Source organism: Metarhizium brunneum, chromosome 6 (assembly GCF_013426205.1).
Source record: "Metarhizium brunneum chromosome 6, complete sequence".
NCBI lineage: Eukaryota > Fungi > Ascomycota > Sordariomycetes > Hypocreales > Clavicipitaceae > Metarhizium > Metarhizium brunneum.
The window spans coordinates 464752-487071 of NC_089427.1; the positions used below are offsets into that span (position 1 = coordinate 464752).

The 22320-nt window shown below is 53.6% G+C and overlaps 6 protein-coding genes and 1 non-coding gene across 7 annotated transcripts; 4 read left to right on the forward strand and 3 right to left on the reverse strand.

Moving 5' to 3' along the window:
- Positions 1–1978: 1978 nt before the first annotated feature.
- NMRAL1_3 (NmrA-like family domain-containing protein 1) lies at positions 1979–3015 on the reverse strand (the record flags this gene model as incomplete). Its single annotated transcript, XM_014685364.1, has 3 exons — positions 1979–2304; positions 2365–2785; positions 2842–3015. 3 exons carry the CDS (start codon positions 3013–3015, stop codon positions 1979–1981), a joined length of 921 nt encoding a protein of 306 aa, XP_014540850.1.
- An 853-nt stretch (positions 3016–3868) lies between these two features.
- Positions 3869–5612, reverse strand: bik6 (Efflux pump bik6; the record flags this gene model as incomplete). The annotated part of the gene is made up of 2 exons (XM_014685365.2): positions 3869–4779; positions 4844–5612. 2 exons carry the CDS (start codon positions 5610–5612, stop codon positions 3869–3871), a joined length of 1680 nt encoding a protein of 559 aa, XP_014540851.2.
- Positions 5613–6650: 1038 nt separating this feature from the next.
- Positions 6651–6962, forward strand: G6M90_00g094910 (uncharacterized protein; the record flags this gene model as incomplete). Its single annotated transcript, XM_014685366.1, has 1 exon — positions 6651–6962. The coding sequence occupies one exon, from the start codon at positions 6651–6653 to the stop codon at positions 6960–6962; it is 312 nt and encodes a 103-aa protein (XP_014540852.1).
- Positions 6963–9959: 2997 nt separating this feature from the next.
- Positions 9960–11168, reverse strand: G6M90_00g094920 (uncharacterized protein; the record flags this gene model as incomplete). The annotated part of the gene is made up of 1 exon (XM_014685367.2): positions 9960–11168. One exon carries the CDS (start codon positions 11166–11168, stop codon positions 9960–9962), a length of 1209 nt encoding a protein of 402 aa, XP_014540853.2.
- Positions 11169–16869: 5701 nt separating this feature from the next.
- Positions 16870–19287, forward strand: TGL5 (Lipase 5; the record flags this gene model as incomplete). The annotated part of the gene is made up of 2 exons (XM_014685368.1): positions 16870–17142; positions 17203–19287. 2 exons carry the CDS (start codon positions 16870–16872, stop codon positions 19285–19287), a joined length of 2358 nt encoding a protein of 785 aa, XP_014540854.1.
- Positions 19288–19576: 289 nt separating this feature from the next.
- On the forward strand, positions 19577–19663 carry G6M90_tRNA00000104. The gene has a single exon. It is a non-coding gene; the product is annotated as a tRNA-Arg (tRNA).
- Positions 19664–21263: 1600 nt separating this feature from the next.
- Positions 21264–22003, forward strand: PRX1 (Peroxiredoxin PRX1; the record flags this gene model as incomplete). Its single annotated transcript, XM_014685369.1, has 2 exons — positions 21264–21607; positions 21679–22003. 2 exons carry the CDS (start codon positions 21264–21266, stop codon positions 22001–22003), a joined length of 669 nt encoding a protein of 222 aa, XP_014540855.1.
- Positions 22004–22320: the final 317 nt, after the last annotated feature.

Below are 22320 nucleotides of genomic sequence, written 5' to 3' on the forward strand. Positions count from 1 at the left end.
ATCATGACGAAACAAGGAGGATCGCGTTTCCCCCAAGGCCAGTTGTGGCGGCCGTCGCCCCCCAACGTCGTTTCTTTTTTGTCGTATGATGCCGGGGGGGAATCCTTGCGAATAGATCGAGTCCGGGATAGCTCAAAGGGCTCGATACTATCAGTTCCTGCTGGCATTATTTGCGGCTTCTGGTGTATTTGGGTCATTCTTACGGCCTTGCTCCTGCAGCAAATAGCCATGTTCCTCCACATTATCTGAGCTTGGTTCGCAACTGGCATTGATGCCTGATTAGGCAAAAGGCTAGCTGCTTCAGTATATTGGCCAGCGGCAGCAGTCGCCCTTTGGGCAGCCATCCTCGCGGCCCTTGAGACTGGCCCGTCGTCTTCCATATTCGCAGCTCAGCCATGGCTATTGGCGAGGACCGAAGCCTTTTCTCGCGTCAGGAGAACAAATGCGCCCCCATCTCTCATCGTGCAGATGACAGTCTCGAGCTCGAGCAGTAGGACATCGTCGCAGCTCAGCAGGCGCCAGAAATCACAGGAAGCACTCGCGTAGGAATCAAACTCCGCCCATTCAAAGCCTCGCCTTGGCGTTGTGATGCGGAGAGGTGAACGGCAGGAAACCGCCGGCAACGTTCCCGGCCAGGGTCAAATCCATGACACCCAGTCCTGCATCCTGCACGCCCCGTTGACTGTGCCGGTTTCCGGCCACCACGACCAGGGGCAGGTCCTGCATGTTTGGATGCAGCACCTTCTTGGGCGCTCGAACGAGGTCCAAGTCTTTCAACACTGTGCTCCCATTGCATGTCTGGCGGCGCTTGCTGAGACGCTGTCGGTCATGGTGCCTGGGTCCCGTGGGACAATATGCCGTGCACCCGGCCCCCAGCCACGTCAGAGCTGTCAAAAGGCTGCACATGTGTGCTCACGGGGTAGCCACTTCAACAGAGATTTACGGATGTAAAGTTGACGAGGGCCGCCGTTGCCTCGTCCGACTCGCTGGGTGGTTGTAGTGGCCCCTGATGGCACCTCGTGCCGAGATGCAGGTTCTGAAACACGGCCTTGTTCCTTGCAAGATCTGCGGCCTGTATCGTGCCGGCCGACATTGGATGAACGCTGTCAATTCAGTCGTCTGGGATGATCTGGGTTCGCCCAGAGCAACAAGGCATGTGCGAAAATGTATCCCGCGAGGGCATGTACGGTAAGAGGCGGAATATAGTTCGCCAGACCGGTACCTGGCTATCGGGTATGCTATCAATACTATACTACCAGACATGTATTGATGGTATCAATAGTACTGTATACTTGGCGGCGGGTAGATATTCCGCCAGACTGTTACATCCGCGCTTGGGAACGCAGCATCGGACGGCCTTGTATAACCAAACACTGGCCATGTTCCCTGTTCACGACTCTTGCATGGGGACTCGATGCGGCGTTGATCTAGCATGTTGCCGTGCGGTCTCGGTTACATTGGGATTGCCGACGGGCCGGCATGTAACCAAGACGACGGCGTGCACGATTACGTCCACGGTACGTTAGATTACATTCAGTTGTACTCCGTACTGCACTTGGCGTGGGTTGAGTTGCACAGGCTCGCGCGGGTGGTATTCGATACAAGGTCGGCAAACATTGAATATCGGCCAGCTAGAGTTGCTCCTCCCAGCACAGCACTGAGGACACCGTTATAACGTTGCGAATGATGCTCTGCTTCCACTTTTCTCTGTTCAGACAATGGGCTTTGCATGACTTGTCAATGCCTACAAATGTAGCTGTCTGTGTTTTGCACCTGCTCGCCGCCACGGTAATAAACTCTCACGACTCAGTCACCATAGACTTGTCACTCTTAATCAATGTCACAAACTCATAGTCGGGCCTCATCCACTGCTTTCATTCCAAATCTGCCAGATACATGAACCGAATAATGTAGGGTAGTCGAGCCTCGTTTGCCAGTCTAGTCGCACCCACAATCATCATGTCCATCGAGAACCAGTCTACTCCCACTTGGCCTTGTTCTCCTCCACAAACGCCTTCCACGTAGTCGGCTTATCCCGCCCCAAGAGCTCCAAGCTGTCCTTCAGATCCGCGCCAGCATAGTACCCCGGCGCCTGCAGCAGGAGCATATTCTCCAGCAACTCCTGCGCCGCGGCCGGCGGGAAGGCCGCCTTGAACGCCTCGTGCGGCACCTCGCGGAACGCAACCTTTTTGCCCGTGACGGCCTCAAACTCAGACACGATACGCGACGGGGTGTAGTAATCCGTAGCGGCGCGAATCACCCTTCCGTCGGCGGTGCTCCTCAGCGCGGCCTTGACAAAGATGCCTATTACACGGATCAGACACAATTTTTACTCTTTTTTTTCAAGGCACACCGTCTACTCACCCGTGTCGGCGGCCGCGTCAAACAGCGGAATCTGCGCCTGGTCGGCCTTGACGCCCTCGGGCATGGCCCAGGCCAGGCTGCCGTCGTCCTGCTTCCGGATGAAGCCGAAGAAGCCGCTCATAAAGAGGCCCGGCTGGACAAAGGTCGACTGCAGGCCGCTGCCGCGGATGTACTGCTCGATCTTGGCCTTGCCGTCAAAGTGGGTGACGTGGGCGAGGCGGCCGTTGCTGGCGTCGGTGACGTTGATGAGGGACGAGAAGATGAGGTGCTTGACGCCGGCGGCCTTGGAGGCGTCGGTGACGGCCTTGCCCTGCGCGATTTCGATCTTGTCCGACATGCTCTCCCAGAAGTTGGTCACCATGAAGACGGAGTGGGCGCCTTGCACGGCGGGCGCGGCGGCCTCGGGGGACGACATGTCGGCCTGGGGAGCGGGTTAGCTGCCCGTGGGCATGGGGACTTGTGTTTCTTGAGGCGTACCTTGACCATTTCGACGCCCTTGGCCGTCAGGGCCTGCGCGGCCGGCTTGCTGACGTCGCGCGTGACGCCGCGGAGTTTGTATTCCTTGGAGAGGACGGGGTCTGCGAGGACGGCTCTGATGACGGAGCCGCCCTGGTTGCCGGTGGCGCCGAAGACAGTGAAGATTTTGGACATTTTGAATGAGTTTTGTTTTGTTGGAGATGAAAGTCTCGATGGGTTTGAGAGCTACTATGAGAGTGTTGTCGTCTGAATTGTTACAAGGTCGGTTAAGATGAGGGGTCAATGGTTGTACTGCGTGGGAAGGTATACGAGTTATGTCGGCCGTCTTTGCCCATATTTTATACTTTTCCTCAAGACGACTCCGCATGCAGAATCCCCAATCTGTAAGGCGTTGTGCAGACACGCACGTCTCGATGCCTGGTCGGAAGGCAACTCCTCCGCGAGATTCTGCCGCCTGCGACGACCCGACGGCGTCGAGGTTGGATTTGATTACACACGAATTAATCAGCCTCTGTTCCCACTGACGATGCCCGTTGACAAGCTTGGCGAGTTTGTTCCAGATCGAATTGTGGATCCTCGCTGCTCGCGCTTTATGCACGCTGCTGGCTGATGTAGCATTGATCGACTAGTTTCACGGCGGCAGAACCACATATTTTGTTCAGCCACTCGGTCTTCGGATCTCTGACGATAGCGAACAGCCAGTTGCGCGCAAGTTGGAGCCGCAAAGCAAGGAGAGTAGAGTTGGACCACGGGATGGACTGAGCTGCGAGAGTTTGTCGGCAGTCAAACGAAAGCGCATTTGTCAGATCCTGGAGTTACAGTGAGGTGCGTTGTCAGCCGGTGCCCGGATAAGATGACGTCTCGACGATACTAGTCATGTAACTCATGTTGTCGACTACAAAGTGTAATGGCATGCGAGCAAACAAAACGCAGGCCAGGGTCCGCACCAGCCTCCACACGTAGACAATAAGAGCATGCAAGACGTGGACGTATTCATCATCATTACTATCAAGAGGAGCTTGCTTGCTCAAAAGACGGATTTCCGAGACCACTTGGACTTGGCGCGCACGCGGCGGCCGTACCGGTAAAACACAAAGGGCACGGGGATCAGCAGGGCCGCGAACCCGGCGGTGATGCTGGACCCCGGGCCGACGCCGAGGTTGTGGTACAGCGGGCCGACGACGAGCGGGAAGGCGCCGGCAAAGCACGAGCGCAGAAAGGTGTTTGCGGCGACGGCCGAGGCGGCGTGGGCCTGGAACGTGTCGACGAGGTAGTTGAGCGCGGCCTGGAAGATGGTGAAGAAGCCGGCGCCGAGCATGGCGAGGCCGAGGCAGGGCGCGATCCAGGGGACGGACGGGCGCGCGGTCCAGCCGAGCAGGAACTGGCCGGCGCTGAAGAGCAGCGAGCCCAGCATCATGGGCGGCAGGCGCTTCTCGGGCACGGCGCGGTCGCCGGCGGCGTGGTAGGCGCGGTTGTACAGCGTCTGGTTGTACACGTTGAGGCCGCAGCCGAGCGCGGCGCCGGCGAGGATGCTTAGGAACGGCAGCGTCGCCACGAGCGGCCGCCACCCGCGCAGCTCGCCGAAGACGATGGGGATGGCCCCCAGCTGCATGTACAGGATGCCGTAGCAGAAGCTGGCGTAGAGCGCCATCAGGAAGCAGATGGGCGTGCAGAGGAGCTGCAGCGGCCGCAGGAGGAACTTGCGCGCCAGCTCGCCCACGCCCACGTCCCATTCCTCGAACTGCGCGTGCAGCGCCCAGTTGCCCGTGTCGTGCCGCAGCCGCCGCGCCTTGTAGACGAGCAGCTTGGGCGGGTAGCTCTCGTCGATGAAGACGAGCGCCGCGCCGAGCACCACCACCTGGAGGATGCCCGTGAGGTACTCGGTCCAGCGCCAGCCGAGGGACGGCTGCTCGACGACGGCGGCCGAGACGATGGGTCCTGCGGGGGTCAGCATGTCGAGTACCTTTATATAGAGTCTGGTCTTCAATGATGCCTCACATACCCAGCACCGGACCGCCCACGACGGCCATGGCATAGCCCGCCATGGCGATCCCCCTCCACGCCGGCGTGTACAGGTCCCCCAGCACGCCGCCCGTGTTGGTGACGGGCGCCGAGGCGAAAAACGCGCCAAAGAAGCGCGTCAGCATCAGCGTCTGCAGGTCCTTGGCCGCGGCGCTGCCGAAGCTGAAGCACACGGCGACAAACATGGGCGCCAGGACGGCGGCGCGGCGCCCGTACACCTCGCTGAGCGGCGCCCACAGCAGCGGCCCGAGCCCGAAGCCAAACAGGTACAGCGTCGTGCCCAGCGTCGCCACCTGCGTGCCCACGCCGAACTCGCGCGCAATCTGCCCCGTGCCCGCCGAGTACGCCGACGACGCCCACGTCGCCGTCATGGTCACGAGCCCGTACAGCAGCGTCGTCGACGCCTTCCTGTGCGTCGCCCAGTTGAGCGGGTGGTACGGGTCGTCGGGGCCCTCGAAGCCCACGAGCTCGGCCTCGCTCGTGCGCACGTGGGCGAGGGGGTGCGTGAAGGTCGGCGCCGGCCGCGAGCGTATCCGCGAGAGCACCGTGTCGCGGCGGGCGAGGCTGCCCGTCGCCGTGGCGCCCGACGTGTTGGACCGGATTTCGCGCAGCGTGGGCCGGTGGCCGTCGAGGTCTTCCGACTTGGCTTCGTCGTCGTCGCCGCTGTCGGCCGCCGAGTCGACGTCGTTGTCGGCGGCGGGCGGCGGCGGCGGCGGCGGCTCCGGGTCGTGCTTCTCCTTGTCCGACATGGCCGGGGCGTGGAAAGGTGCGGAATAGGCTTGTGCTTTGGACCGCTCGCGCAGGAGTGGTCGAGGCGCGCCGCCTGCGTATTTAAATGGCCGATGGACTGGGCGAAGCCGGGCCGACGATCGGCAAACCGGATCCGACGCCGGAAGACGCCGGCAGTTGAGCTACCTGTTGTGTGACTTGTGTCTCCGACGGCGTGCCCCCTTTTGGCGCGAGTGGCCAGCATTGGTTCGGCTGCTGGCCGGCTCCCTGGTTGCCCGGCTAGGATTGGCCTGGAAATGCCGCGGGAATTGCACCCGGGGTGACGTCACGATAAGGGCAGATGAGCCAATTCGCCCGGCTTTGAGGCGCAGGCTTGTCAACTAGCCTCGTTCGAGCACCCTTGCGGATGGCCATTTACCATAGTCGCCACTAATACTTTTTTTCGGCAAATCAGGAGTCGGGAATAGCAAAGACGTCTTGCTCATATTGCCGACTTGAAAGCCTCCGACGCGTGTAAGCCAAAGTCCATGGAAATCAACACCAGTCTTATCCATCAAGTCGGCCATTTCCCAGTAGAGTATCGGAAATACGAGCCAGGGCCGAGGTCTGTGTTTATGCTTGCCAGGTGCGTTGTATTTCTTTTTTTTTCCATCATTTTATTTGACATGGCCCATTAATAGATAGTCAACTGCGATGGTAAGGCGATTGGTTCGTTGGGCGACCCAACAGAGCCATATTACCCTGCAACTCTTACTCCGTCGTATTTAATGAAATTGATTATCAAGACGTAATTCATCTAGTTACCAAAAAATGGCAGACGTGACAAATTCATTCTCACCTGTCCAAGTATACAGAGGGTACCAACACATCAAAGATATGCGGCGTGGCGCGCCCATGTTCTGGTGCAACATGACCAACCGCCATTTCCAGTCCTCGTGCGCCTAGCTCCAAGTGTCCAAATCATGCAAGTTATATGGACAACATACAACTACCCACCTGTGGTGGCACATTATTTCGTCCCACTACCGCACGTCCCAGAGTGTTCGATGAGCAGCAACATGCGCAGGGGACGCAGCGCGGCCACAGCTTCAACAGGGTCCAAATCGAACATGACCAACAAGCGCTCCGACCGGCCGACGCGGGACGCCGTGACACGGACCTTTCGCGACGTCGGCGCCGAGTGCATCCTCAACACCATGGCCGTCACGTTCCCCGACCAGAACCGGATTGTGCCCTGCGACCCCTTTTGGTGCTTTATTCCCACGGAGCAGGTGGCGTGCCACTCGGTCGACCGCGGCGCCGTGCTCGTCCACGATGATAAAGACGCCTGGCTGTTTAGTTGTAGGAAGCGAAGCGGTAATAGGTATTAGAACAAGGCAAGTTAAATATATAAAAATAAAATAAAAATAATTTACTATATATATTAATAACAATAATAATTATTATTAATTATTATTTGGCCTGGTACAGCCCAATACTGTTTTAGATGTTACGCTTGCACGATACTTGTATCATGCGTGTAATTTTATTTGTTTACTGAGCGAAACAATCAAACCTTAATTATTATTAATTATAAAATTAATATCCAAGGCCCGGGACATGCAATTGATGCGAGGAGGAAGGTCATCCCTACCACCCAAAGCAGCCTATTCCTATGACCTAGTAGGCTAATCTGAACATGTTCATAGCAAAAATGCTCAGCCAGCCACTTTCACGGCATGTTCGGATACACAGCAACTTCAGCCAGCCACCTGCCTCTACGGGCAGTGAGTCTATTCGTCATGTTTGGGAAATCTCTCACGGTGTCTTAAACACATACACCGCCTTTTGCTAGGAGAACCTTTGAGCCATTACTCGACCCAGTCAGCGTCGAAAGCGCCGGTCTTGAACACGGTAGTAAGTCTTCAGATGCGACGCACTCCTATTGCCTATGCGGCATTTAAGCACACCAAACCGTTCAAACATGCAGCATCACCGCACACAAAATGTCTCATCACGTGGCCTCGTTAAAGGGGGGTTTTCCTACTCGCATACCTCGCATTTTGCTGCCGATACAACGGCCGTGTATGTTACAGAGCACGATTATATGGTACCAGACAGCTTAGATAAAGTGAGAGACACTTATTTTCTTACATGGATGACCGCTAGCAAGTCCTCCAAAGCCGGCAGAATATACTGCAAGTAAAAGAGCTCGTATAAAATTACTGGATATGTAGGGCATTATCAAATGTTTCACCGGTGTGACGTGCAGATGAATCCATTGTTGGAACTTTTTGGTTGTCCAACGCAGTAGTGTTTTACACCGGCAAACAAGTTGGCTAGGAGAACATGCACACTCTTCGGTGTGTGACGCATGTAGCAGATGGCAATAGATTCAAGTATGTATTGACCAGTCTTTCAGCGGTTCGGGGTCGCAGTGGCACAAAAGGGCCCGGATTTTCCCCGGCATGCGGGTTCCGCCACGGTATGCTTGAGCGAGGGCCCTGGGAAGGACGGATGCAGCGATATGCACGCAGCTCCTAATAGACTTGGTCGCATGATAGCTTGGCCTGGATTATGCGGAAGACAAACAAACTAGAAAGGCTAGCGAGACCCGACGCAAGAAAACGACGGGACTATATGAGGCGCATACACGTCAAACGTGCAGAATTTGAGGGCGGCCAAAGTCGGCTTTTGGTCTTGAGCAATGAAACAAAGTGTTCGACGCAGGCCACATTTTGTGCTTTGCTGCGACTTGGCCATGGAAACCATTGCGTGCCGTGTCTGGTTGGGCCGTGTCCAACTGAGTCGTGTCTGGTCTTCCCATTCACTGCCGCTGGTAGGATGAGCCCAACGGTCCGCCGTCACACCGGTATATGCAGTTGACGCTTTCCACATCACCACGCGCCTCATACCTCTAGAACCGCCAAGGTTGGCCGGACACTATTTCCAGACATCTGCCGCGGATGCGGGGTTGTGAGACAAGTCTCCAGAGTCGCATCAGGCAATAGAGGGTCGTGATGGGTGCCCAATCTACAGGAATCCCGTCATCAAGCAGAAGACCAGCTTCACCGGCTAGAGACTGGGTATTTAAAGGCCTGGCGTTTCCTCTGCTCAACAGGTCATTTCCATCCCACCCTCCAGAAGCCTATTAATCCATTAAACATTTAAAACATCTTTCTTAAAGCACATTATTCACCATGGCCGAGATTCTAGGAGACTAGAACTAGGTATACATGTAAGTGTATAATAAGAGCGTGGATATTAAACTTTAAATCCGCCAAGCTAACACTAAGCAGTATATCAGGACTATAGCTTTATATAATAAGAGCGTTTTACTAATCGTGTCTAATAGGGGTAAATTTTACTATTACAATAATAAGAAGAATAAGATAAAAGCGTATAAGGTTAATAAGCTAAAGATTACCTCGGCTAAAATAGCTAATATCGCCGCTTACAGCAGAGAATTATCTCCCACAGGAACCAACAGCTCCCTTTATATTTATAATAGTTCTAGCCGTAAAGTTTATAAAATTAAGTGGGATGTTCTGTATAGCGCGGCCAATAAGGTCAAGTTTATAATCTCAGAGTAGTATTCAGACTATATAATTAGGGCTAAATTTATTAATAAACCTAATAAACTCGGTAACAAAGGGCCTAGTGCCTATATTAGCAGGGTAGAACTTAAGGTTGTGTATACCGGTTAATATAACCAGTTTTAGGCATAACGCCAGAACAGGCGGGGATTAGTGAGGCAGAGATTATTATGTATATATCTGCTTTCTTAGGTTCGGCCGAGAACTGAGCGTTATATGGACTTAGCTTGCTTAGCTTCTCTTATTTTATGCTATTTGCCTTAGACTCTTAAGATTCCGGTAGTGTACTTAATATTTCACTCTAAGATAAGGGTTGCTGTCTTATACAAGATAACCACATGATTTTATCTTTTCTTTTCTGATAGTTTTAACTAGACTGTTCCATTAGTCCACATTTCTAGCTGGCAGCCTGAAGTAACGATATGTACTTTAAGCCCTAGAATGCCTTGTTGAAATGTCTAGCGCAGAATGCACGATATAGTCGCTCATATCCCGCCAAGGACCTACTCCATACTTATACATCTGTCGGTGTGTCGAGGAATACAGCTGACTTGCGATGTAGCCAACGTTCCGCCGGACTTTGAGTATAAAATTGACGACATGGGAGGGCCTTGGGGCCAAACCTGCTTTACATTCAAGTACATGCCTCTTTTGTGGGTGTTGGTATCAAAGACATAAGGAACTGACGCTCTTTTTAGCAACATTGAAACCAAACTGCCAGGGCCAGTATGTAAGCATGGTATATAGTATATTCCCTTATGCGACTCTATCCCACGCACAACCACGAATCCATCAATCTTCAACGCCCAAGTCCCCAGCCCCGTCCCCGTACGCCGGAACAGGCATCTGCTCTCCCGGCCTCCTCAACACCTTCTCCAAGGCATCCAGCACGACGGCCCCGGCCCTCCTCAACTCATCCCGCAGCCCCTGACCCATATATTCCCCCGGCAGCCACCACGGCGCCACGTAACTCACCACCATCTCCAGCCAATAGTTCCTGTTCCAGACCTCCCGGTCCACGGACCCGGCTGGCGTCGCGACCCCCCGCTCCTCCAGCCGCTCCTGGTACGCCGCGTACAGCAACGCCGGCCAGTCGGCCCTGCCGTCGACGCAGTCGTTTACAAACTCCTCCATCGGGTGGAAGAAGCCCGCGAATTCAAAGTCGACAATGCCCGTGATGTGCGGCGGCCAGCCCGACACCAGCACATTGCGCGGCGCCAGGTCGTAGTGCGTAAAGACAAAGAGGGGGGACTGCGTCGCCGGCGGCACCAGCGTCATGTCCGGGAGGTGGTTGTCGATGAAGTCTTGCAGAAGCGGCAGGAGGTGCCTGTTGGGGGCGTACGTGTCCGTCGTGGCGAGCTCTCTCATCTTGTGGGCCAGCCGGGCGCTTTGGTATGCGTTTACTGTGGGCAGCGGCGCCGGCGGCTCGAGGCCGTCCATGACGATGCCCTGGATGATGGGGCTGTCTTTGCCGTCGCGGCAAAGTTTGAGGTTGCCGCAGCGTGACTGGGCGGGGATATTGTGTCGCCAGTCGGCGACCATGTCGGCCATTTGACGGCCTAGGTGTCGGCACGAGTGGTTGTCTAAATCGGACACGGGCACGGCGGCACCGGGCAGTTTTGTTGTCATTATCCATCCGCCGTGGTTGTGGGTGTGATTTTGCCGCGCTGGTCTTATGTCGTCGGTTTGACTTGTATAGGGGGTTGTGAATGTGGCCGCTTGGCCATCCTCGGACCAGGCGAGGACGCGGGGAGACGGGGTTTCGGGACAGTGTTTTTCTACTTGCTGCAGACAGGCGACTTCGTTTTGGACTTTGGCTGGCCCGAAATATCGGCCGTTGAGCTTCAAGACGACCTCGTCTGTTGTGTTGTCCGCCTGCTGTACACTGAGGAAGTAGATGCGGTTGTTGAACGAGTCGCTTGTCGAGACGGCCGAGACATGGGTCAGCTCGGATTGAGGAAATGCAGAGTGCACAATGGCTTCCATTTCCTCGCGCGACATGGTTACTCCTGCGTTGGGTTGATGAGGTGGCGTTTGCGGCCGTGGCATCATGTCTGGCTGATTACCCATGACGATTGATGGATAGGTGGATGTAAACTCGGGCACGTAAAGCCTGGGGGTGTAGAAGATTCACGGTGGGAAGAGATGAAATTTTGTAGCCCGTTTAACTTTGTAGTCGATATTTCCATGCGCTCGAGGATACAGAGTACGACATGTTGGCATGCTGGTAGTTGGTCTGACGGGGGGTGCAACGCGAGAGTGAGTCATCCGGCCTGCCTCAGCAACGTGAACTGGACAGCATACACGAAATACGACGGCAAGGTGCCAGGCCTATTCGGCCAAAATTCTCAGAGATGCAGTCAGTGAGTAATTCTCTTTGGTGATCGGTATTGTGAGGATTGAGTGTGACAAGGGCAGGTTCTAGGGCTTGAGGGGGTAACAACTCAATTCAAAGATCATCTCGATAATCCCGTGTGGTGTCCAAGGGTCTTTGTCTCCCTCTAAATGCAAGGACGGAAGGGACTAGATTATATATGAAAGAAACAGAGGTGCCTGAGGCTTCTAGCTGGTCTGTGATCGCTTCGTGTGACAATGTCGGGATTTTGTTGAGTCCCAACCGTGTAACATGTAGGCATGAGCATTCAGAGGTAGCTGGTAGTACCGTTGGGTGTCTCGCAGCACAAGATGAGGACCGTCCGCTTGATTCAAAGAGCCCAGTCTAGGTATGATATATTGATAAAGATCAATCTTTAGTAATCAACTTTGAGGTATCAAAGGTCCTTGGTTTTCCAAGAGGCCGCGAGGGGACCCGAGATCTCTATGAATGCGAGAAATTAAAAACTTTGAAAGCCTGGGACAGCCCTGGCCCAAGGCCCCAGGCCGGATCTGGTGATACCTCCTTTGTTGTTCTGTGACCGTTGTTGGTCCAGCGCCCTTTGTTCTCACCCAACCGTGTGGCAACCTTGAATTCACTGGCATTCTCCGCGTTCCGCTGCAGCGCCAAATCAGCGAGAATGCATGTCAGGTTGCACTTGTTGAATTGGCCTTGATCCTAGGCCGGTGTGGCAGCACAAGCTTAAATTAAGCGTTGTATAATGAGCAAACAAAAACATCATCTGTGCAAATGTGCCAGCAGGATCATGTCTGCCTCAGCATCAGAGCTTTCCAAAGGAGCTTGCTGTGCACCACATGAACAATGCATGAAACGCATTGTGTCTGGTATTCTTCGAATGCGTGTGTTCTGCGACATGTCATTCTGTCTCCCAAGCATACCGGCACGTTGGGAGAGCCGCAACCGTACATGAGGTCGGACAGAAATTTTCATGCCTTTTCTAGTGAATACAAATAACTCCTCGCTACTCATTTCAGAGCAGGTTATTCTGACCTGTCCGCTGCACTGTATGAAGCAGGCAGACTCGGCCTGCGCAGCCGGACACGTTGTGTCATCAGTGTTCAAGCAGGTTCCATATGTACGGGTCGTCTTCAGACTGGCCACCTTTTGTTGAATATGACGCAATGCAGCGTTTGTAACGCAACATGATGTACTGTAAGGCGTGCATCCTGTCGTGCAACTTGGAGTGGTGGCTCACGCAAATGCTCCGGCTCATCGCTGCACGTTTAAATTGCTTTCCAGTTCTAGGCCCCGTTCCTATTCGGCTTATTGTAGCACAAATTTGATTCAGTGGGCATCGACATTGCCAACAGGCGCTTGATCGCCGTCTGTTCTGATCGCGTTCTAGATATGCTCTTCTGTCCCGGCATCCTGCTGGCCGCGACCAAAATAGCCCTTTTGGTTTCCATCATTCCATTGGACGGTTTCTAGCATCCATCCACGGCGTGCGACGTGTAATGCCATGAGCATCATTTCATGCCGAGACAGGCTTACGAGTCGATTCTCTGGTCAACGTCTGAACAAGCTCATACTCTGTAGACCATCACCAGCCTTGGTCACATCTCAACATCTTTGCATATGCTTGCGAATATTTCCTGAGGCAGTAAGCTCCTCCACATCGATCGCAAGCATTTGGAACACACCTAGTAATACAGAGCCAGCATTCAACACAGCCTACCATCAGAACTGTTCACAGAAGCTCAAACTGCACAACGCCATGGATTTGGTCCATATAAGGCGCCCTTCTTCCCCGAGGATGTCTCTCCTAGATATTCCTCACGGGCAACCATCTCCTCCAAGACTGAGCTACTACCTCACGCATCTTACACCATATACACGCCTCAAAACTCCAGCCACTTTAAAGGCTCGTCCAACATCAAGCTATTCCCTCACGCATCTTACGCCATACACGCGGCTCAGAACTTCAGAAACTTGGATAAACGTCAAAGCTCGTCCAACACCAAGCCGTCACTTCAAACACTTGCACCAAAAACCTATCTCGAAACTTCAGGCATTCTGGGGGAAGAAAACATCAAACCCTCGTCCAACACCAGGCTCGTGCCTCAAACATTCGCACCATACACACCTCGGAATTTCAGAAATTTCCGGAATATCACAAACAAGACGCAAACTACGAGTCTCAAGGCCGAGCATATCTTTTTTATACTTGAAACACCTTCTGGCAATTTTGGTCCTCCATGGCACAAAAAGATGAAGACAAAACGGCCCGCAAACTAAACCAGGAGAGGGAATATATACAGGAGGATATCATGATCGCTAGGCAAAAAAGAGCCCAGGCAGTTGCCAAAAAAATACATAAAGAGGTTGATCTGGCACGCTGCGAAAAGGAGTGTTGCATAGCATATAAGAAACTCCTAGAAGAGGAGCAGAAGAAAGAAAGTGAGCAGATCAAAGCATATGAGCTTTGCAGAGCAAATGGCGGACTGTGGCCAGATACCACAGAGTGGAGGAAATACCATGAAAAAATAAATGAAATCGAGGGTCAAATGATAAAATACGATGGGCTATTGGAGGCATACAATCGGATGATACCGCGATGTGCCTGGGCCCAAAATATGGCTCAAGATGGGTGTGATGAATTGGAGAAAGAACTTGATGAATTGATCAACCGAAGGGAAGAACTCAACGAACTTTTAACGACCGCCAGGGAGGCACCCGATAGTGATGACGACTAGTGCCTTTGGGGGCCCTGGTGATTCGGCAAGGATATTTGGGTATGGCTTTTGAGATTACCGTTCGTTATTACCCCGAGACGGCTGTTCTTTTAGCTTCGAGGTCTTTGCAATCATGAATTCAAGTCAGGAATCGTTATTGTTTTGGGACTCTTGAAGAAGGATGATTCGGCAAAGGACAGACGTGGAGGACATGCAAGATCAATTCGGATACCGTCACGGCTTGAGACGCTTGGAGGAAGATGATTTGGCAAAGGACAGACGTGGAGGATACGGGCAATCAAGTCGGATCCTGTTATTACTCGAGACTCTTGGAGGAAGTTTTTGGCAGCGGAGGATATGGCGATCGATTCGGATACTGGCATTGCCTGGGGACTTTGCAGAAGGATGATTTAGTGAAGTAAAGGGGTGGAGGGCATGGGGCATGACCGACATTTGTTTCTCTTTGGCTATTTTTTTAGTACTCGAATACGGAGTACTATATCAATCAATTCACTCTACCCTGTCAAATCTTAGAAGTCCCAGTTCAAGTGTCAAAGTCCTAATAGTGCTCTTCTGTGTTAGGTCAATTCTTAAACCTAGTACACTCTGATATGTTTTAGCCCGTTACGTATAGCGCTTTTGAATAAACAATTTTCAGATGAGATTAAAGTATAAGATACCCGATTAAAGATGATACTTAATTGTGATACCTGGTAAATCCTTAGCTATTATTCTTACACGAGTTAAATCATTCTCAATAACTTGTTAGATAGTTACCTTTTTCTCTCGCTAATACATTCACAGTGTGTTTATACAATTGCCTGCCAGCTATACACTATTTATTTTTATAACTACCAATCTCAGTCTTGATACCGTTCACAATGTGGCATCCCGACATCTGTACCATCGTCTGCCCATTTTTTTTCTTCTAGGGCTCTCTACGATACACGACCTGACTCCCAAATTCAGGCACAATCTGAGGTTCAATGGTCCAGGAGCCACAATGTCAAGCCACCCCCTTGTCTGAGGTGTCTGTATTAGAGCGTTATGTACACAAAAGTCTGTAAAAGTTGCAAGAGCATACCCGTAGCATTGCTTAATTAGACGCCTAGAGTCCTGAATAAAGAGGGTGAGATCACGAGAGAAGACGAAGTCGGAGTTTCTTTGGTCCACTTCCTGTCCTCCCCGATATCCTTATCTCAAAGGAACCACTTGAAGGAACACTAAAGAATGGGGATTGCCTGGTTGTATTCAAGACAACAGCAGCGTGCAGGTAGCAGTCTAGTCGTGCAGGTGCCTTGTCCTCTTCAACTATCTGCGAAAAGTTAATTGGTGCAACACTGACGAAGTGATTGCGCCTACCCCGATGCTGGGAAATGAATCGGACATGTCTATACACCATATACCCAATTTGGCCCTCGTGAGTGCGCAAGTTCAATCACAACCTCACGCGTGCGCAGTACCTGTTCCACCAGACATGCGATATCGAGAATCCTTGTGGTGGTTTGCCTTGACCAATGGGCGATACTTTTTCCTGCGTCGCTGTTTCACAATGCATTGCATGGTGGGTGGCATGTGCCTACAACCCTAAACACCAAAAAGGCAGGATCACGATGATGCACAAGATGCGTGCCAGCATTAAATTTCGAGCCAATAAAAGTAATTTGAGGTCAAGAGACTAATAATAAGTCAAGTTTAAGCCACAGGAGGCTGGTGATGTGGTGGCGCAGCATCGGGGACTCTCATGAAAGGAGCGAGGTTTAATTGACCACTTTCTGTTGGGCTTTGTTTAATGGTACTGATCCGGGGTCATTTGGTCATAGTGGCACGCGTTTGCTCTCCACAAAAATGGGAATATACATCTCTGGATTGGCTGTGACGTTGTCTTTTGAAAAAAAAAAATAATAATAATAAATAAGGGAAAGAGGACTAGGTGGTGAAATCCTCGATGGCAACGACGTGGCTGGATGATCTGCTGTGGAGGGCGATGGCGTGGGGAGGTGGTCAGAAATTCAGAATGGCGGCTGCGGCAGCCAACCAGGTCGTGGATTATGCAATGTCTGGAATGCCTGCAAGCGAGTTGGCGCGGGGCAGCATCCATCGATGCACGCCTGGACTCGCGCGACATGCAAGGAAAAGGACGTTTCCTCATACTCTGATGATGGTTTAGTCATTCTTTGCTTGCTCGGTGCAACGCTGTGCTGCCCTCCGGATCTCCGTCGTCATCAATCGGTCCAACAAGGAAACTGAGCCTTGCCGTTTTGGTGCCGACGCCCGGGTCACCAGACTCTGGGCTGCGTCACCGGCGCGCGACTCGCTCAGCGCTGCTCACATGCGTCTCGTTTCCGCAGCTTGTCCATTCTCCTCCATCCTGGCCTCTGCTGCATCAAACACCCCTGCCGGCTCTGCCGCTTCTTCACCTGTCGTCCATACGGGGTAACGAACCTGACAAAACATCATCTCGATTCTCCCCACGACTCCACCTGCGTCGAGCCCAACCCCGGATTGAAGATCCCATGGTCCTCTCTCTGGGCTTCGAAGCCATCGAGACGTCTACCATAACCTCTCCTCCACACCATATCATGGATTGAAACAGCCCTGCGCAAAATTCACATCGCCGACGAGAAACGTTGCAATGGCTGATCTTCTCGTGCAAGCACGCCGCGCCTCTGTCCTCCATGCTCCTCCAGGCGCCCAAGTTGTACCCCGAAGCGAGGCAAAATCAGAACAGCATTCATCTCACAAAGGCACCGGGGGGCGTGGAGGGCTTCGGAAGGTCGTATCAAGAACCCTTCGAGACGCTAACAATGCACTCCTTTCCTGGAAGGATGGCCTGACTGTGGAGGAGCGCGAGCGCCTTCGATTACTGGAGGAAACAAAGGCCTGCCTTGATGCTCACATGAAATCGGTATGTTTTATTTCTGTCATTGCCGCCACTAGTCTTACTCGCCTAACCCTCGAATTGCAGGCCGATACATACACGCAGTGGAAGGAAGCCGCCGAGCAGCTAGATATACTCGAAGGCAACGACAAGTGGAAGAAGGAGACGGTGTCTGACGAATATGATTTTCTCCTCATTCAAGAGCGTCTGCGTGCGCTCGACGACGCCCGTCTCAGCCGCGATATCCGCTCCATGATGCACCTCATTCGCACCGAGTTGAGTCGAGACCTCGGAGGCATGGGCAGTGTCGACCTGTACCGCCATTCCCACGCGGGCACCAAGAAGCTGATAGAGCGCTACGTCGAGTCGGCCATCGAGACGATTGACGCCATTGTCGCCCAGAGCGCCTTGGACCACCACACCATCCACAACAAAGATTTGCTAGACGGCATGTTGTTCTCTCGTCAGAGCTTCGGTCGCAGCGCCCTGCTGCTTTCCGGCGGAGGCACGTTTGGCATGACACACATTGGCGTGCTCAAGGCATTGTTTGAACAACAGTTGCTGCCGCGCATTATATCCGGCGCCAGCGCAGGGAGCATCGTGTGCGCCGTCATGTGCACCAAAACGGACGAGGAGATTCCCGACCTAATACGAGACTTTCCCTACGGTGACTTGGCTGTTTTCGAAGCAGAGGACAGCAACGTCGGTATGCTGGGCCACATGCGACGTCTCTTGACAGAAGGCAGCTGGTCCAACATTGAGAATCTCACCCGGGTCCTGCGCGGCTTGCTGGGGGACATTACGTTTCAAGAAGCCTACAATCGCACGCGCCGCATCCTGAACATTTGCGTGTCCACAGCGTCCATTTACGAACTGCCACGACTGCTCAACTACGTCACGGCACCCAACGTCATGATTTGGTCCGCGGTTGCCGCGTCCTGTTCGCTCCCGCTGGTATACACGTCGTCTCCGTTGCTGGTCAAGGACCCCGTCACCGGCGAGCACCACCCGTGGACACCGACGCCTCACCTGTTCATTGACGGCTCCGTCGACAATGACCTGCCCATGACCCGCTTGGCCGAGATGTTCAACGTGAACCATTTCATTGTCTGTCAGGTCAATCCGCACGTGGTTCCCTTCTTGTCCAAGGACAATGTTCTTCCCCAAGATAACAGGCCGACGGCCCCGGCCTCGAGCGCCTCGCGCTCCAACGACGCTGACTGGACCTACGCCGTCACCGCGTTGGCGAGGGACGAAGCTCTGCACCGGCTTCAGTTCATGGCTGAGCTGGGCATCTTCCCCAACCTGATGACCAAGTGCCGAACCATCCTGAGCCAAAAGTACTCTGGCGACATCACCATCCTGCCAGAGATTGCCATGCACGATCTACCAAAGCTCCTGAGCAACCCCACCGTCGACTTTATGCTGCGCTCTTGCACCCTCGGCGAACGCGCGACCTGGCCGCGGCTGAGTCGCATCCGAGACCGCTGCGCCATTGAACTCTGTCTAGACCGTGCCGTGCACCACCTCCGCGCCCGCGTCGTCTTCTCCGAGAGCCAGCGGAACCTGCGGGAGCTGACGACGGAGATGGGCCAGATGCAAATCAACATGATGCCCACGATTGCCTCGCAGTCCCCCACGCCGGTTGCCGGACAATCCGCGGCGGGCGACGGCACATCCCAGCCGCCGCCGTCGCGTCGACGCCGCCGATCGGGGAGCAGCGTCCAAACCATGCCCGGCTTCCGTGCCGCCCTGGATATCGGCGTCACGGATGACGACACCGCAGCCGAGGAACGCCTTGAGCTGTTGTCGCGTGCGCAGGGGGCCCACCGCAAACCGCGTCTCAAGAGGTCCAGCAAAAGTCAAATCAGCATGCCCCAGCACAAGGCGCCTGCAAACCTCGATGATCATGCCGTTGCCGAGTTTAACTTTGCGAGGCCCATGCGCAAGTCAGCCGGCATGGGCAGATTCCCGGAATCGCCCGCCATGTGGTCCGAACGCACCATGGGCTTGTCGCGGGGAGAAGCAGCCTCGCCGACGGATGACGTCGAAACGAGCGAGCTGGATCGTTCGAGCGACGCCGACGCCGATGCCGAGCAGGCCACTGAGGAGAGCGATCCGGATCCGTACGATGTCTCTGTGCGAAGTGGCTACAAGAAGGGGCGGAGGTAGGATACCTGTGGTTTTTGATTTCTTTTGTTTCTTTGAATAGGGTACCGTTTTGTGTTTTCATTTTCGGGGGATATCTAGACGTAGGCAAATTCGGCATAGCATGATTTCCAGCGTGAGCATGGGCATAGCGGAGTTTCGCATGAAATACAAACCATTGGCGTCATGCAGGGCCACGTCATGAGATGAGTGCACATCTACGCAGTATGTACAACGGTGTCGAAGCGCGGTATCCGCTGCGGGACCGTTGAAACGTTCTTGGGGGGAATTAGTTCCACAGCGGATATACTTCGGCCGCGTGGCCTAATGGCTAAGGCGCTAGATTTCGGTTATCTGTCCGCTTCTCTAGAGATTCCAGGTTCGACTCCTGGCGTGGTCGCTTCCAGATGAGCATCTGGACTTTCTTTTTTTGCGTCTCATTCATGTTTGGATACGATTTATTAATCATCAGCCTGGTGAAGTGGTGCCTTTACGAGTACTTTACAGGAAGATCAAACAAAAAAAATAGTATTTGGATATTACTATTAGCGTTTGCTAGACTCCTTTTTAGTTTTTCAAGGCAGTGTGTTGTCTGTTATATTTTTATTTCAAATCATCAACCCGCTGCTTTTACGAATTAAGTAAGAGATGCCTGTATCACGGGGTATCAAGTTGTCGCGGTCCAGTTTGTCCGACCGACACATGGTATGGGTTCCACTAGGCCGTACCCTGCTGTGCCTGCACTAGAAATGGATTGAAGAAATTGACAAGTCCATTTTCATCTCACCTACAGACTAGAGTTTATCGTGTGCTCTGCGCTTTTACTACCCTGTACCCGACCATTACACTAGATAACTCTAGGTCGCTCTATGTGGTAAATAGACTGTGGGCTCAACGTGGCAGCCTTTGTGTCTATTTATCGGCACTAGACGCGGACCATCGGGATACCTGCTGGTTTACGGAGTACTTTTTGTTCGAGTAAACTCGGCATGCGTGGACGCAGCAAAAGGACCAAAACCACCGCATGACAATCAAGGTACAAAGTGCAGCAGCCGCAGCAAATGCAGTCTAGGGCCTGGTCTCGTCAACAAAATAAAAATGACATTCCAAATTCAAACGTAGCGGCACTCGCGGGAGGTCGGATCAGCAATGGCGTGCTTCCCCGAACCACCACGCCGCCGACGAGCCGGCTCACTTGTCACCAGCCGTCTGGCCCCTTTGGGACAAGGGGCTAGATGCCTTGGCCCATTGCGTCAGCGAGGCTGGGATGGCAGAATCGAGACCGCTGGGCCAATGGGGGTTGGGGGACAGCACGCAATCGATGGTTTTGGCGTTGGGCCGGCCACGACAAGTGCGTAGGAGGTGCATGGCGTGACAAAAGGAGACATTGGGGGAGCTGATGTGTGCGATGAGTGCTGAAGGGGAATTCAAGTGCGCAATGTAAGACCAAAAAAGAAGAAAAAGAAAAAAAGGCAATAGCACGACATGGAGTTTAAACATGCTAGCTCATGAGCATAAGGATATTTGGTAGCAAAAACACCATGAGGATGAGGGGCAATGAGGGGCAGCTTTGCCTGGGGCGGCGGAGACGAGGAGGGGAAAGCAACACTGAACCGTCGACATTTGACAAGTGTGGAGGGGCAGCAGAAACATCTGGCCTAAATTCCTCTCAGCATTCGAGCTGTGGCGTACGGGCTGCTGGAGCTTTGCATTTCATTGGCGTCGCAAAATTCAGGTGTGCTTGCGATGTACCGACGAGCTGGACGCAGCCGTGGCTGGGGGTAGGCTGGCGTCATGATTTTTGTGCAAAGCGAGACGGCGAGACGGGCCAAGTGAGGCACGCCATCGCCGCAACAAAGCTGCAAATCCGGGTATATAAGGGTGTGCTGCCGGCCTCGTCCCACACGGAAATCGAGGCTCTCGATCTTGTTTTCTGCTTCGCTCCATCATTTGCTTTTCCCCTTTGCACATAGCAACCTCATCACACACACACGTTCGCCATGGCCGCCAACACCACCACGCTCCGTCTCGGCTCCAAGGCCCCCGACTTCACTGCCGACAGCAACGTCGGCAAGATTGAATTCCACAAGTACATCGAGGGCAGCTGGGCCATCCTCTTCTCGCACCCGCAGGACTTCACGCCCGTGTGCACCACGGAGCTCGGCGCCTTTGCCAAGCTCGAGCCCGACTTCACCAAGCGCGGCGTCAAGCTGCTCGGTCTGTCGGCCGACACCACCGACAGCCACGCCACCTGGATCAAGGACATTGCAGAGGTCACGGGCGGAAACGTCAAGTTCCCCATCCTTGCCGACCCCGACCGTGTCGTGTCCAACCTGTACGACATGTAAGTTGCGGGCCGTCGTCGTCCACCATGACCAACCATCACCACCCATCAAGGACTAACTCTTTCCCTAGGATCGACTACCAGGACCCCACCAACATCGATAGAAACTCCCTCCCCTTGACCATCCGATCCGTCTTTTTCATTGACCCCAAGAAGACCATCCGCACCATCCTCTCCTACCCTGCCTCCACTGGCCGCAACGCCGCCGAGGTGCTGCGCATCGTCGACTCCCTCCAGGCCGGCGACAAGCACAAGATCGCCACCCCCATCGACTGGCAGCCTGGCCAGGACGTCATCGTCGCCAACAGCGTCAAGGACCCCGAGGCCAAGGAGCTGTTCCCCAACCTCCGCATCATCAAGCCCTACCTCCGATACACTGCTCTCCCCAAGGCTTAAATCCGTCAACGGGGGTGAGGCGAGGATGCGTGCTGTACTTTTTGCAACAGACAGGCAAAAAAAAGTGTGAGGGCCGAAACAAGAAAAATAATGAAAGGCAAAAATCAAGTCTGAGTCAGATTTTTATCGCAAGCTGTTGGTTGCAAGTATACCCAGACACCGCCGTTTCATGAGCAAAAACGTGTGCCTGAAAAGTAAATCCAGCCTTCGTCGGCGTCGTGGTCGCGAAATAATGAGGAGGGAGTCATCTACGAGACGGAAGGCTAGAAAACTCTAGGTAGTGAGCGTTGAATGATTACCAAGTCTTCTTGATCGCC